This window comes from Microcaecilia unicolor, chromosome 3 (assembly GCF_901765095.1).
Source record: "Microcaecilia unicolor chromosome 3, aMicUni1.1, whole genome shotgun sequence".
Lineage (NCBI taxonomy): Eukaryota > Metazoa > Chordata > Amphibia > Gymnophiona > Siphonopidae > Microcaecilia > Microcaecilia unicolor.
Genome location: NC_044033.1, coordinates 360983158 through 360999734, shown reverse-complemented (window position 1 = coordinate 360999734; position 16577 = coordinate 360983158). Strand labels below are relative to the sequence as shown.

At 42.6% G+C, this 16577-nt stretch overlaps 1 protein-coding gene across 1 annotated transcript in view; it reads left to right on the top strand.

Moving 5' to 3' along the window:
- The window catches only part of NMBR (neuromedin B receptor), a 61830-nt gene extending 45525 nt beyond the window's left edge, over positions 1-16305 (top strand). The window contains exons 2-3 of the mRNA XM_030195111.1: positions 383-731; positions 15904-16305. Of these exons, the coding sequence (XP_030050971.1) occupies positions 383-731; positions 15904-16305 (751 nt within the window). The remainder of the gene's footprint in view (positions 1-382; positions 732-15903) is intronic.
- Positions 16306-16577: the final 272 nt, after the last annotated feature.

Below are 16577 nucleotides of genomic sequence, written 5' to 3'. Positions count from 1 at the left end.
TTCCCTCCATCATTTACCATTTCCCTCCCATTCTCCTTCCCTTTCACCTATCATATCCTTGTCTACCTTCCTTATTCTAATTCATTACGTTCTTTTCACATGTCCTTTGTAATGCCTTTGTAATGATCATCACAATTTATAATACTTTTCCTACATTTCCTTGTTTTTACTGTATTCTTTACCATGTAAGATGCTTTCTTTTACTATGTAAGCCGCACTGGACCTGCTGTATGTGGGAAAGAGCAGGGTACAAATGTAATAAAAAAATAAATATCCCAGGACTGGACTTCAGAAACTCTGATATAGTTCATTCATGCAACTCATGCTGGATTTTCTATCTAAAGCCAGATTTCAAACAAATCTTTTTTTTTTCCTCCCTCAGGTATAAGGCAGTTGTAAATCCAATGGATATCCAAACGTCAAGTGCTGTTCTCTGGACCTGTATTAAAGCCACAGCCATCTGGATCATTTCTGTGCTGTTAGCTGTTCCGGAAGCTGTGTATGCCGAAGTGGCCCACATAAATGACACTGATAATGTCACTTTTACGGCGTGTATGCCATACCCTCAGAATGATGAGATGCATCCTAAAATCCACTCTGTTCTGATCTTCCTGGTCTATTACCTTATCCCGCTTACCATTATCAGTGTTTACTACTATCACATTGCCAGGACTCTAATTAAGAGCGCCCACAATATCCCTGGAGAGTACAGTGAACATTCCAAACGTCAAGTAAGTGCTTTATAGGCTTTTTCAATCCAGTGGCAGAAAGTAAAAGGACAGACAAGTTAGTTTGAAGCATCTAGGTTGATAACTGTTTTATCTGCCAAACTTCAAGACTCTAGGAGAGAGAAGACTGCAGGAGCGGATGACTATGGTGCACTGCATAAAAGGTCCAATCCAAGGAGTAGTGTGGGTCCATCAAGGCACTTCAAATGACACCAGGAAGATGGAACAATAGTAAAAACAACTTTATTTCTAATGCCCAACACGGCACCCTGTTTCAGCAAAGTGCCTGCCTCAGGGATACACTGTTCTATGGCGATTACCCATTTTCATGCTCCTCTTTTGCAATGAGCTTAAGAAGACCTTGCAGTACTGGTGTGGGGTCTTATTTCAAATTCAAATAGATTTTGTCCCAAACACTATTTTGCACTGAGTATATTTTTCAAGAAAGACAGTAAGTGCTAAAACTATCAAGTCTACAGATATTTATATCAAGGCACCTGAGGCAGGCACTTTTCCAAAACACGGTGCCATGTCGGGCATAATAAATAAAGTTGTTTTTAACTATCGTTGCGTCTTCCTGGTGTCATTTGAATTGCCTTGTTGGTCACACTACTCCTTGGTTTAAACCTCAAGACTCTAACAGACTAGTATTCAAGGGATTTAGGCCCCGATGCACAAATATCATCTTTAAACACTGTGCACGTTTCTATCCACTGGTGAATGTAACGATTTTGAAACAGTGACCGATGCACAAAGGAGATTGTATGCAAATCAGGTAGGGAAAGTGCCTAGCTCATGCACAGAACAGTCTCTTGGTTAGCGTTGATGTTCTGCACATGTGCTAGGTGCTTTTCCCTGCTTGGCTTTCCACTCCTGCAATGCACATGACCAGCTAAAACATAAAAACATGTCTGTTTATTTCATTTAAAAGGCTATTGCAAAACAGTTGGACTACTTAAGAATTGAGGCGGGGGGAGGAATTTGCTTTGTCCACAAATTGCACTATTGAAGTGTTTTTTTTTTTGGGGGGGGGGGGTTGCTTTGTTTATTTATTTATTTATTTGTTACATTTGTATCCCACATTTTCCCACCTATTTACAGGCTCAATGTGGCTTACATAGTACCATAATGGCGTTCGCCAGTTCCGGTATGAACAAATACAAGGTGTACTAGTGGTAGAATAAGGTTCATGTATGGTAGATACATTGGGGGAACATAAGAGAGGAAGAGGGAGAGTTGGGGTGTGTCCATTACGATCTTTGGTTTTGTTGTGTTGCAGGTACTTAGGTTCTTATGTTGGGTCGGTGGGATATGCCTTTCTGAACAGGTTTGTTTTTAGTTCTTTCCAGAAATTTAGGTGGTCATCAGGGCCGCCACCGCCTCCCCCCCCCCCCCGAGGTCATCGTCATCGCTGCCCCCCCCCTCCACCCGCCCCCCTCCAGCCACCACCGGGCTGGGCACCCTTGAATTCAAATCATAGCGCCTCACCTCGACCTCACTCTGGGTGAAAGAAGCACAGCAGCGGCAGTCTGCAGATTGCCTCCCTTCGGGCCTTCCCTCCCTGTGTCCCTTCCCTCTGCTAAGTAAGCTTGGGAAGCACTTGTGTAAGGTGGTTGTATGATTACTTTTAGGGGTTCACTTTGCTTTGTACCCCTATTAGTTTTTTGTACCCCTGATGCAGCCTGAGGGCGAAATGTGGCCACGTCGGGTAACCTTGTAATAAACCACTTCTTCTGTTACCTTCCTGTTATTATTTTTTTTTATCTTTTTTGATCTGCTTTTTTTCTTTGAGTTTGCTATTTCTATGGCAGATCTTTGCCTTTTTTTGTTTCTGTCTAGGGGCTCATATTCGGCCAACGGGAGGCAGCCCACATAAGTGCCACGTTTGACGCTGACCCCGGATATTCAATGCCGGAACATTTTCGGTGACCATCATTGAATATCTGGTTTCAGTTTTGGCTAGTTAAATTGATATTCAGCGCTAACTGATTAGAGGTTAAAGATAGGACTGCTATTTATGTGGTCCTATTTAACCGCTAAATCCAGCACTGAATATCACCACAAACCGGCTATATCATATGATATATAGCCAGTTAGCTGTTATGGACCAGATTCTATAAATAGCGCCTAAAAACTCTGAACAGAATAAATTTCTACCTAAGCATATTCTGTAAGCGGTGCCTATATTGATATTACAGTGCTCAGTTGATTTTACAGTGCTTAAAACTATGTGCATCCATTTATACCTACAGAAATGTGGTGTAAATGCTAGCGCATTGATTTATGCGCAGAAGGGCATATTCTATAACAATGCACATAAAATTTGGAATGCTCACAAAACACCTATTTTCCCATCCATTACCATGTCCCTTTTCGTCTGCGTGTATTAGAATATAGGCGCAGTGCATTACAGAATACGCTGAGCGAGTTGTGTGTAAAAATCCTAATTATTTCTAATTAGTGCTCATTATTCCTCGTTATCGCTGATTAGCTGGTTAAATCAATTAAGTTACACGTGTTGTTCTAGAATATGCTTGGATTTGAGCGCAGAACACTAGAGGGGTCCTTTTACTAAGGTGCTCTGAAAAATGGCTTGCGGTACTGTAGGTGCGTGTTTTGGGCACGCGCAGAATCATTTTTCAGCGAACCTGTAAAAAATGCCTGTTTCAAATTTTTGCTGAAAATGGACATGCAGCAAAATGAAAATTGCAGTGCGTCCATTTTGGGTCTGAGACTTTACCGCCAACCAAAGACCTAGTGGTAGTTTCACGCGGTAACCGGTCAGGAATGACCTACTTGTGTCAAATGCCACTTGGTGCGTGCCCAATACGCGCGTCTGAAAATAAAAATTATTTTTTGGATGTGCATATCGGACACGTGCCAAAAATGAAATTACCGCAAGAGCCACATGGTAGCTGGGCGGTAACTCCATTTTGTTACACGTTGGGTGCGCATATACACTTACAAGGCTTAGTAAAAGGGCCCCTAGGTGCACTATGTAGAATCTGGGGGAATGTGCTAATTGCAAATATTCATTATAGATAACCAGTTATCTCCCACTGACTATTTGTGGTTAGCCAGTTAAATGCTATTTAAGTGGTTAGCGGCCACTGCTGACTGGTTAAATAGCACTGAATATCAGGGGGTAAGTGCTCCCATATTAAATTTTGCAAGTCCCACATGCTAATGGAAGAAATAGCATGGGACCTGGAAAACTGTTTTAAAAACCCTTAAAATAGTGGGGCTTTAAATATTGGTTTAGGATTGAATTCTATATAAGGCAGTGGTTTTCAACCATTTTCATCTCACAGCACACTTACAAGGTGCAAAAATTGTCAACGCACACCACTGGAATCTAACCTGTCCTCACTAAGATCCATTTCATCCCCACAAGTAATCTCCTCCATCCCCACCCATACCTGTAACCTTCAGAAGTAGTTATTTCAATTAATTATGCTACTGAAATACATTAGAGCACCAATACACCTGCTACTGTGAAATTGGAACAAGATGGACTGTTACAGATTCCTACATAGAAACCACATGCCAGCAGAATCCTTCACCTTAGATGCAGATGCAGAACATGACTCTCGCCTAATACAAAATAGGGGACCACAAAAAATATGCAGGCAAAACCTGAAAGCAGAGATACCAGACTCTGTGTGATGTACAACACTAGCGAAATAGAAAAAAATGTATGACCCATGTACAGTGCAAATAAAGCTGACAGATGTAAATTCTCAACATCAATATAATTCAATCATTAAGCTGAAAATAAAATAATTTTTCCTACCTTTGGTGATTCTACTTTCCTCAACCTGTACTCTTAAATCTGTTTCCAGGGCAGTGGCGTTTCTAGGGGGGTGGACACCCGAGGCGGCGCCCCGCCCCCCGGGTGCAGCGCCTCCCCCCCCCGATGCAACGCGGACCCCTCCGGCGAAAGACCCCCCCCGCGAAAGAGCCCCCCCGGGTGCATGCCGCTGGGGGGGGGGGGTGCCGCAGCACGCGCCTGCTGCGAGTTTACTAACTTTGCTCGTTCGCTGCAGCTCCCTCTGCCCCGGAACAGGGTAACCTGTTCCGGGGCAGAGGGAGCTGCAGTAAACGAGAGAAGTTAGCGAACTCTCACAGCAGGCGTGCGCCGCAGCACCCCTCCAGCGGCGTGCACCCGGGGAAGACTGCCCCCCCCGCCCCCCCCCCCCCCCTTGGTACACCACTGTTCCAGGGCTTCCTTTCCGTTTGCATTTTCTTTTCTAACCTCCTGCCCTGTCTGTTTGGCTCTCATCTTTCAAGTTCAGCTTTCCTTTATTTCTCTGCCTCCTTCTCAAATCTATCTTGTTTTCCCTCTCTCTTCCCTTCATGTGCAGCCTATCTCCCCTCTTCCCTCCCACACCTGTGCAGCCTGTTTCCCCAGAAGTAGGTCTTTTGATCGAAATGCTGTATTTGATATGAGCATCAGCCAGTGCTGAGCCTGCTAATGCAGTAAAAGAAGTCGCTATTTTTCCTTACTTTACTAATTTGTGTGTTCAAATGAAGTTTTCATAGGGCCTTATGTTTAATGCCTCCTACGAAGCAACCTTATAAGTAATTCATATATGTATACATTTTTTGTTTGGAAGAATTTTTAAGACATTTAAATTTCAAATGCATTTCAATTAAAGTTTAAAATAAAGGTTAATCAATATTGTAGAGGTTTTGGTTTCTGGAGGCAAATGATCGATTACATGCAGTAGGCTCAAGGGTTTGAAATAGTTTTGGGCTGTAGGAGACCACATAGCTTTGCCACTGATGGTCATCTGATGCCTTCAGGGAGCCTTTCCTCTTTGCTTTAGTAATATGTCACAGTGTTCTTTTGTTCCCTTGGGTATACAATGATTTTTGTGGAGCAAGATTTATTGTTAGATATTTGCCCTTTCCCCCCTCTTTTTCCTGTTCATTACAAAGCAGTTGGTGGCAAGGTCTCACATGATCATTTTTGGTAGTGGCTGTGCAGTAATGGCAACATTAGTGCATGGCTATTTAACTCAGAAAATAGAAAATCAGTCATTTTCTGGCAGCTGTAAAACTGGCCTTAGCGTGCAAGAAAGACCTGCACACAATGGCTACTTTTTACCGCAGCTTGGTAAAAGGACCGTTTAGTTTTACTATTTTAATGAGAGGGTCACACTAAAGTCCATTAAAAGTAGTTGGGCTAATTTGTTCCACTATATTAGGGAGCTTGGTAAAAGGACCCCATTGCGTACAATATGGAGCACCTTAGTTTATCTTGTCAATCCATCTGTATTTCGTTATATTTTCCACCATTTGTTTTGCTCCTGTTTACTAAAGTCAAAGAATGAAATGAGCACGGTTTGACAAGAGAGATAACAAAAGCTAGGCTTTCCTAGGCTATTTACACAGCAAAGAGATTTCGCAACATCTTCCTTTGAAAGCCTAAAAGTTGATATGGTGTGCAGTCTGCAGAAACCTATTTCACGACTGAAGACTCTTTTTGGCTATTGCTTTATTTTCTTTTGAGCCTGTTACTATTATCTGCTGTGATAGATGTTAAACTAGATTTAAAAAAAAGCATACATTTTTGTATTGACACATACTAGCATTTGAAAATAAAACAAGAAAGGAAAGTAAAAAATCATAACAATTCTACCGTCTGGAATTTAGGGCTCCTTTGACTAAGATGCTCTAATGGATTTAGCATGCGCTAATGATTAGCGCGTGCTAAATGCTAAAAGCAGCTCATTTTATTCCTATGGGCTTCTTAACATTTAACACGTGCTAATCAGTGCATGCTAAATCTATTAGTATACCTTAGTAAAAGGAGTCCTCAGCTTGGAGAACATACGGCTGAGGAGAGATATGATAGAGGTATATAAAATACTGAGTGGAGTGGAATGGGTAGATGTGAATCACTTGTTTACTCCTTCCAAAAATACTAGGACTGGGGGGGGGGGGCACACAATGAAGCTACAGAGTAGTAAATTTAAGATGAATCTGAGAAAATATTTCTTCACTCAACGTGTAATTAAACTCTGGAATTCGTTCCCAGAAAATGTGGTAAATGCAGTTAGCTTAGCAGGGTTTAAAAAAGGTTTGGCTAGCTTCCTGAAAGAAAAGTGCATATGCTATTATTAAAATGGATTTCAGAAAATCCACTGCTTATTTCTGGGATAACCAGTATAAAAAGTATTGTACTGTTTTGGGATCTTGCCAGGTACTTGTGACCTGGATTGGCCACTGTTGGAAACAGGATACTGGGCTTGATGGACTCTCGGTCTGTCCCAGTATGGCAACACTTATCTACTTATGACACTAATATATGGAAATAAACAATTAGTTATAGTGTAGTGTGCTTCATAGAAGGGTTGATTCATTTATGACCTTTAAGTCCTCTTTGATGAAAACAGAAGCCAAATATTGAGTTTTCAAGAATATCTATTTCCATAAAAGGGGATACTCAGCCACTACCTAGTGTGGTTTTTTAAGTTATTTGCAAGGACCTAAATAAAGATAACTTTAGGGAGCAAAAGACAAAAGCTGCCTGTATTGTCCTAGGTCAATATTCAAATGTCACGATCAGCTTTCTTTTTTGGTGGTGTTTAAATGTATTCTTTATTTAGCACTGCTATCTAGATAATGGAGAGTGGTGACCACCATTGTTCCCTCTAAGCTGAGCTGTAGTCATCCAACTGCATTGATGCCAGTGGTGGTGGTGGTGGTGGGGGGTGTCAATATTGGGGTTTCAGTCACAAGAGACAGGTAGGTTCCCTGGAGTTCTGCAGAACTTGCCTGCCCCTCACTATTGTGAAACAGCACCTCCCACTGGCAGGTCTGTTGGTGGAGGACTCCTGCTCAGCTTAGTGGAACAGTGGTGATTGTCACATCTCTGCAGAGAGTGGCAATATTCCTCTGCTATCCATATAGCTGTGCAGTTTTATGGGGTCCTTTTTACTAACCTGCAGTAACAGACACGTTAGGATACATGTCCATGGGTCATTCCCGTTTGCTAAGGCTATTTTACTGTGGCCATAATACCCCCAATTTTTAATTTATTTCATTAATCGCTGCGGCTAATGTTGTCATTAGTACATGGCCATTTAGAAAAATTACTGTGGGAGCACTTACCGCTACCTATTTTGTAGATAGTAAGGGCTCCTGCATTTTTCCAAACTATGGAGTGGAGGCATGGCCTAGTGGTTAGAGCACCAGTGTTGACATCCTGAGGTAGCCGTTCAAATCCCACTTCTGCTCCTTCTGATGTTGTGCAAGTCACTTAGGGGTCCTTTTACTAAGGTGTGCTGAAAAGTGGCCTGCGCTGGTGTAGACGTGTGTATTGGATACATGCAGGTCCATTTTTCAGCGCACCTGCAAAAAAGGCCTTTTTTTAGGCCAAGAATGGATATGTGGCAAAATGACAGACAGGAGGGGAAATACCTACAGTGTTGAGCTACCTACTGAAAAGGTGTGAGCAAATCTAAATAAATAAATACGGTATTCTTTGTGATTCAAACCACAATGGGAAGGAATAAATGATCAGTTTCTGGGAAAAGAAAAAGGGAAGAGATAGGTAGATAGTCAAGGAGAGGAAAGGCATAGGGAAAAGGAAGAATAGAACAGGGTTGGGCTGTTGTTTGCAATGACATAGGAAAAGTCAATGATATATCCTCTGTTGTTACACATTATTACCATATGAAAATGAGCAGAAAAATACATTTCATGTTTTGTCATTTGCCAATAATAATGCAGACTATGTGGAAGGAAGGCACATTGTTTGTCCATGAATGTGCAAAGTATTATGCATGCACACCTCGGGGCTCATTTTCAAAAGAAAAAAAACATCCAAAAAGTGGTATAAATCAGCATTTGGATGTTTTTTTCTCACAAAAACGGCCAACTAGGTATTTTCAAACCCAATTTTTTGACGTTTTTCTATAGTCCATCAGAAGAAGTGCTTTCAAATCACAAGGGGGGGGGGGGGGGTGTCAGGGGTGTGTTAAGGTTGGATGTTTTTCTGCCATAATGGAACAAAATAAAAACAACCAGGGCTATAAGTTGGATGTTTTGGTCTACACCTGTTTTATTAACAAACTAACCATTAAGCCCGTTAAAACGGGTGAGTATTGGTATGTTCTATTTTGATGTCTAACTCCCTCCCAGCTCCAAAACCCCATTCCCTCCCCCTCCCCTCCCAGCTGCAAGGTCCCCCGCCCTCCCTCCTTCCCTGTCAGCTCCAAGGCCCTCTGTCCCTCCCTCCCAGCTCCAAGGCTCCCCTTTGTCCCTCCCTCCCAGCTCCAAGGCCCCAGTCCCTCCCCCCTCCTCCCCCTCCCCTCCCAGCTCCAAGGCCCCCAGCCCTCCCTCCCAGTTCCAAGGCCCCATTCCCTCCCAGCTCTAAGGGCCCCCCTCCATCCCTCTCTCCCAGCCAGCTCCAAGGCCCCCCTCTGTCCATCCCTCCCAACTCCAAGGCCCCCTCCTTCTGACCTCCCATGTCCAGCATCCTCCCTCCTTCCCTGCTAGCTCCAAGGCCCTCTGTCCCTCCCTCCCAGCTCCAAGGCCCCCTCCCCTCCCAGCTCCAAGGCCCCCGCCCTCCCTCCCATTTCCAAGGCCCCTCCTCCCTCCCAGCTCCAAGGCTCCCCCGGTCCCTCCCTCCCAGCCAGCTCCAAGGCCCCCCTCCTTCCCAGCTCCAAGGCTCCCCTCCGTCCATCCCTCCCAGCTCCAAGGCCCCCCTCCTTCTGAGACCTCCCATGTCCAGCATTTCTCCTGCCCTCCCCTCCCTCCCCTCCAAGGTCACCACCACCCCTCCCCCCCCGAGGCCGCTGCCACTGCTCCCCTCCGGGGTCGCCGCCGCCCCCCCTCCACCCAGGCCGGGCCCTCTCCTCTCCATTAAACGTACAGCGCCTCACCTCCGAAACCGCAGCAGGATCGCCTCCCATCAGCCTTCCTTCCCTGCCTGTGTCCCGCCCTCGTGTGACGTAACGACGGCGAGGGCGGGACACAGGCAGGGAAGGAAGGCCGACGGGAGCTGATCTGCATGCTGTGGTTTTGGCGCTGTAAGTTCAATGGAGAAGAGAGGGCCCAGCCCGGGTGGAGGGGGACCGGCGGCGACCTGCGGGGGGGAGTGGCAGCGACCTAGGCGGTTCCCTCCCTCCCCTTCCGTGTGGTGCACTCCTCAGCGCAGTTTCCCTCTCTGTTCTGTCATCACGTCTTGACGCGGGGGTGGGACAGAGAGGGAAGTCTCTACTGCACATTTGCAGGTGAGTCAGTCACTTGCCATTTATATGTTTGATAAGCCACAGAAAAGTACCCTAAATGACCAGATGACCTCTATAGGAATAAGGGAATTATACCCCATTTCTCCTTCAGTGGTCACTGACCCCCTTCCACCCCACAAAGATGTAAACAAAACAGTACATACCAGGCTCTATCACAGCTTCCGATGTTATGGTCATTCCTGTAAGAACAGCAAGCAGTTTTCTGTAACAGCCTAGTGGTTGGTGCAGTGCACTGTAGAGAAGGTGAACGAGGCCCATAATCCACTCTAATCATTACACTTGTGGAAAGTGTCAGCCTCAAAAATCCCAAACCTACTGTACCCACATATAGGTGATAACTGCAGCCATAAAGGCTATTGCAGTAGTGTATAGTTGGGTACAGTAGGTTTTTTATGGGTTTTGAGGGGTTCGCCATTCAATATAAGGGGGTAATGGTGTGTACCTAGAACCTTTTATGTGAAGTCCACTGCAATGCCCCCTAAGGTGTCCCACTGCTCTGCTGGGATGCCTGCATGGCCAGTCTACTAGGAAAGCTGGCTCCTCCTATGTCCCAATGGCTTGATTTTCTACGATAAAAGCTTTGAGCACAATACATCTAGAAAATAGCCGTTTTCAGAAAAAAAAGATAGATGTTTTTCTGTTTTGAAAATGCTATATTCCTCACTTGAATTTTGGAAGTTTTGCGCAAAATGTCCAAAGTTGGACTTAGACATCATATCAAAAATGCCTCTCTCTATCAGTAAGAGAGTGCACCCTTTTCCACATAATGCACTCTATTAATGGTGAATGGCAAAATGGCCAAACAAACATGAATAAAATGAAAATTCCTGTAAACAACATGGGTAATGAAATGAAAGTTTTCTGCTTTCACATCCCTAGAGAAGACTCCTATTTGCCTACCTGATATACTCAGATCACTCTTTCTCAATTAGCTGCCTGCAGGGGCTCCCTTGAGAAATCATGATAGGAACTCACAGGCTGCATTTATAACTTAGTTTCCCAATTTGCTGTTATTTTTATTTGAAACAACACGGCCTGTTATTTAGAGAACTGATGGAATCAAAGTCAGTGCAGCTTTCATTTTTCTCATCCAGCAAATCAGAGGGCAGTAACAACGACAAAATAGGAAAACGCACAACTTGTAACTCATGAAAAAAGCAGCGGCACTCTGCCAGCATCGCTAATCATAGATTTTTATATTTTCCTGTATTGTTGCTGATATGAAGGATTTTCCAATCAATGTTTTTAACTCTGACTGACCCCTGATGCAGGCAGTAGCGGAAATATGGGCCGTGTTGGGTTACGAATAAAACATCTGCTTCCTTCAATTCCTGAGTCCACCTCCTTGTTTCGTCTGCGGCCTTATACACTTTTATTTATTTTTATTTTTGGCATGCTCATACACATTACTAAAAGCCAAGCCAGCTTCATATTAGTTTCAGGACACCACGTTCCACCACTTTTCAAGTAATAATGCATTTTCTCAATTAACGGTTTTTCATAAGTGGATGGGTTGATTTGTTTTACTACAATTAGGGCAGTGATTTCTGTAACATCATTCAACACGATTTCATGTTCACACCCATTGTTACATCATCACAAGTTCAGAGTTTACAACCAAAATGTTTTGAAATAATTGTGCAATTTATATATATTGCTCATTTTGCAAACATTTTTTTAAATTTGTCGCTTAAAGGGCATTTGGCTATTTAATTTTAGCGATAAGAATAGTGAGCTCTATCATTCGTTTGTTTTTTTTTGTTCTTGACTAACAGCAGCAAGAATGAAATTTCTTCCTAGAGTAAGGTTTTAATGATCGACTATGTTTGAAATGTTAATGGTTTTGTTCTTTCTGACACGTTATGCTTTCATTACATTTTTAAATATCCATTTATTTATTTAAACATCTAGTTTTACAAAGCTGTGGTAGAAAGTGGTCTTAGTGGGCCCTTACATGAGTCTTTCCCGTGCACTAAGGCCATTTCTACTGTAGCTAGAAAATGGCTGATTTTCCATTTTTTTTTAGTTAATAGCAATGGATCAAATTCTATCTATGGTGCCTGAAAAATTGGTGCCGAAAAACCACATGCTTAGTGCTATTCTATAGACTATGCCTAAAGTTAAGCCGCACTGTATAGAATACGCGCATGTGTGTGGCACTTCCCGATTACCACCAGGTACACTCCAGTGCTTCAAAAATAAATAACTGCTTGTAGCGCAAGAAATGACGGCGCGCTAGGGGTGGGAAGTACCACCGAGCTACTGCGGTAGCCTGGCGGTACTTCCTGTATAGTGAGCGGTAAGCCCACATTGGGCTTACCGTCACTTAGTAAAAGGAGCTCTTAGTGTGTGAGCCCTTACTGTCACCTGGGCCTTCAGGATTGAGATAATCGATATCCTTTTTATTCTGAAAAAGACCCGACACGGGCCGTGTTTCGGCGCACAAACGCCTGATTTTCCTCAGGGGTCAGAAAGTTCTTATTGTTATTTTCAAGGAGCTTTGCAATTGACCAAACTATCAGGATATAGTGCCAGCAGGCATTATCGATTACAGCTTCCTGTGTTGTGTATGAACGCAACAGATGAAAGCTTCGGTGCTGCTGTAAGCGTGTTGTGTAAAGTGCTGTTGTCCATTGCAGGCTAGTTTTCATTTTTGTCATACACAACACTGGAAGCTGTAATCAATAATCCCTGAAGGCCCAGTGTTGCTTCTTTTTTGTTTCTGTTTATATTTGGATGCTGTTTGACCCTCTCTTTTGTGACTCTGGAGACAGAGAGTAGGCATGTCTGTGGTAATCAGTTAGCGTAGCTACATTGCCGCAAGCTAACTGATTAGCGTGTGAGCCCTAGTAAGGCAGTGCATTCCAAGTTGTGTGCTTACATAGGAGAAGCTGGATGCATAAGTTGATTTGTTTTTGAGGCCTTTGCAGTTCGGGTAGTGGAGGTTTAGGTATGTTCGTGATGATCCAGTTGTGTTTCTGATTGGTAGTTCTATGAGGTCTGTCATATTCATTGTATAAACCCTGAAAACCAAGTTGGTTTTCCTTTCTCGAAGACTTGATTTGGGGACTTTTAGCCTACGGCGTGCCCATCATATTTATAATTCACGTTAGAGAATAAGCTGACAGAGAATAAAGAATATTGCTGCAGTTTAGACACATTAGAAATTCTGCTATAGTGAGTTCTAACCTCTTGACCTGTGCCTCCCTCTTCCAAATCTGCTGCTCCACTGGCATTGGCCATTTTTATAGAAATTTCTCATATCAGTATACTACAGCCATTTCACTAATTCTCACATTACTCTCACTATACCTTGGAACAGATGTGTTATCTATTTTACGGTAATCTCTCAATGGCACCTAACTACTGTACGTGGCTAACTGGTTAGAACAGCAGGCTGTAAACCAGAGAGCACTTAATCACAACAAATTGCCAGAAAATAATCCACACAAATATATCCAAACTTGAAACTCAAAAATGGAAAAAGAAGATTCATACACAAATATTATTTAAAGAATTATATCAAAAACATCACTATACCCTGGGATCCAGCCATTACAGAAGTGTCACTATGGATTTCTCTATTGATTGCTACTTTATTTTACCATGAAAATAGAGGGTTGAAATTGTTTCTCTTTCTGAAATAATTGTTTTATATATTTAAAAAAAAAGACAAAAAATGCAAGTTATATTGATGGACCAGCATTAATAAAGTTTGGAATGATAGCAGGAAGGAGGTTTTTCGACCTGTGATTGATTCATCGTTAAAAGATTGTTATCCCAACCTGTGATTCACTGGATGGGTAAAACCTCTTTGAAATTTCTGAGGTCTTTTTCCTCCTGCCATGTCAGGGTATAGTGATGTTTTTGGTATAATTCTTTAAATAATATTTTTGTGTGAATCTTCTTTTTTCACGTTTGAGTTGTAAATCAGAGAGACCAGGCTTCAGATCCCACTGATACTCCATTTGGCCTTGAGCAAGCAACCTAGGGTTTCTTTTACTAAAGTGCATTAACTTTTGCAGTTGCTGCACCATAATGCAGGAAATTAACATTTATTTAGATTTTCTCACATCTTTTCAGTAGTAACTCAAGGTGAGTTACATTTAGGTACACTGGGTATTTCCCTCTCCCTGGAGGGCTCATAATCTAAGGGGCACTTTTACAGAGCAGCGGTAACACAACGTGGGCTTACCGCTCGCTCTTCTGGGACTGAAGACATGCCTTTTCAAAAATGTTTATGGATAACTGGAGGTAGTTTGTGATGCTTCTTGACTTGCTACTCAATTAAATTGTGTGTGAAAATTGGGCAAGTGCTAAGATTTACATGCACAATTTTATATGCCATATATAGAATCTAGGGGTAATGTGATGCCTATTTTTTGGCAGAGTGACCCTATGCAATGCATCCCAGGATGGGGTCACGTGCTGCCATTTTGCAAGACGATAGGGAACAGGCAGGATCAAGAGGATATCACTCCTACTTCCCACCTTCTAGGCCATGATCCTCCGGTCCCCCACCCCTTCACACCCCCACCCCTTCACAACCTTCTGTAGTAGTTGTTTATGATGAAATGTGAGAAGCCTGCAATATTTCACTACACCATGGATCAAAATACAAATAACTACACCTGGAAAAAAGGAGGACACAGTCAAGGACATTTAATCCAGGAGTAACAACAAATGTGTTGAAAATCTTTGCTACCAGTGGTTCTCGCTCACGGCATCTAGTTAGTAGGAGTCACTGAAAGGTGACAGTATTGAATGCAGTGTTGTTGAACATATGGCATTTAATACGCTGGGAAGAACATCATGCATATTTATAGCCACTAAATGACCTGTGCTTTGCATTACTTCTGAAGGCATGTTTCTGTTGTTTAACATGAATAAAAGAGCTGCAGTGCAGAAGAGTCAATCTCTCAATCTTGATTCATGCATATACTGCAGAGATTCATGATTATCCGTGATGCCTGTGTCATTCACACAGATTCTTCCTGTCGTTCAAAACTAACTGAAGTGACAGAACGCAAGGGGAAGCAGCAGTAGGTTAGAAAGGAGGGAAAAAGTTCTAAATGTCTGAGTTTACTGCTAGCTCACAGGTCTGAATTAGAAAAGGAAATATCAGAGGTAATGAAAGCATGCCTGTTGTTTACTATATCGAGAAAATTGGAGCACTTTTTCCAAAAGTTCTGCAACAGATGGGGTAACGGGAAATGATGAATTCTCAACCTAAAAAGAAAAGACTGAATAGTGTTTCACTATCAGCCCAGTATAGTTCAGTAAATAACAAAAAATGTGTACAATCCTTAGGGGCCATGACCAAACTGACCAAAATCAATAGATTGCTCCTAATCATTTCTATAACTCCAATAGACGTAGATGACAAAAATACAAAGAGAACTTAGGGGCCCTTTTACTGAGTTGCATAGGCACCTATGCGCATCCAATGCATGCCAAATTGGAGTTACCGCCTGGTTACCGCGTGGTCTTTGCGGTAATTTCAATTTTGGCGCATGTCAGCTACGTGTGTCCGAAAAATATTTTTAAATTTGTGATGCACGGCAGCTACGTGCATAAAGTGGCATTTGATGCATGTAGACCATTTCCGCAAGGTTACCGTGTGAGACCTTACTGCTAGGTCTTAGACACGCAGCAATTTTCATTTTGCTACACGTCCATTTTTGGCAAAAAATTTAAAAAAGGCATTTTTTTGTAGTGCGTTGAAAAATAATTATGCACGTGCCCAAAACAGGCATCTACACTACCACAGGCCATTTTTTCAGCTCACCTTAGTAAAAAGACCCATTAATCTTAATTGCATTTAAAACAATGAAACAGGCTTTGAATTATTGTGTTCTTTGTATTACCAGATAAATTCACTAAAGATTCTTATTTATTTTTTGTTGTTGCAGATGGAAACACGAAAGCGACTGGCAAAAATTGTTCTGGTCTTTGTTGGCTTTTTTGCTCTTTGTTGGTTCCCTAACCATGTGCTTTACATGTACCGCTCCTTTAACTACAATGAGATCGACCCTTCCCTTGGCCACATGATCATCACTTTGGTGGCCCGAGTACTGAGCTTCTGTAACTCCTGTGTCAACCCATTTGCACTATACTTCCTAAGTGAGAGCTTCAGGAGACACTTCAACAGCCAACTCTGTTGCCGAAAGAAACGACACCGAGAGAGGTCTACCAGTTACCTACTCAGCTCCTCTGCCATTAGGATGACCTCTCTGAAAAGCAATGCTAGGAACACTCTGACAAGTACCAGTCTCTTAAATGGGCAGAGTCTGAGGCAGGAGGTATCACTCTGAGCTCACCAGATACAAGCAAGACTTTGAACTGATCCTTGTCATGTTGATATGCAGAAGAAATTATCACATGAAGCCGCACATTTTTTGACAAACATCATATTGCCTTTTTGAATCCTAAAACTGAAGTAACTCCCAGGCTTTATGAAAATCGATCTTGTATGACTTGAGTGTAAAATAGACTACCAAAAAGAAATCTTTTGATACACCGTATCCTAAGGCTATTTATTTAAATGAATAGGAGACAGATCTTTTTTTTTTATCGTAAGAAAAAC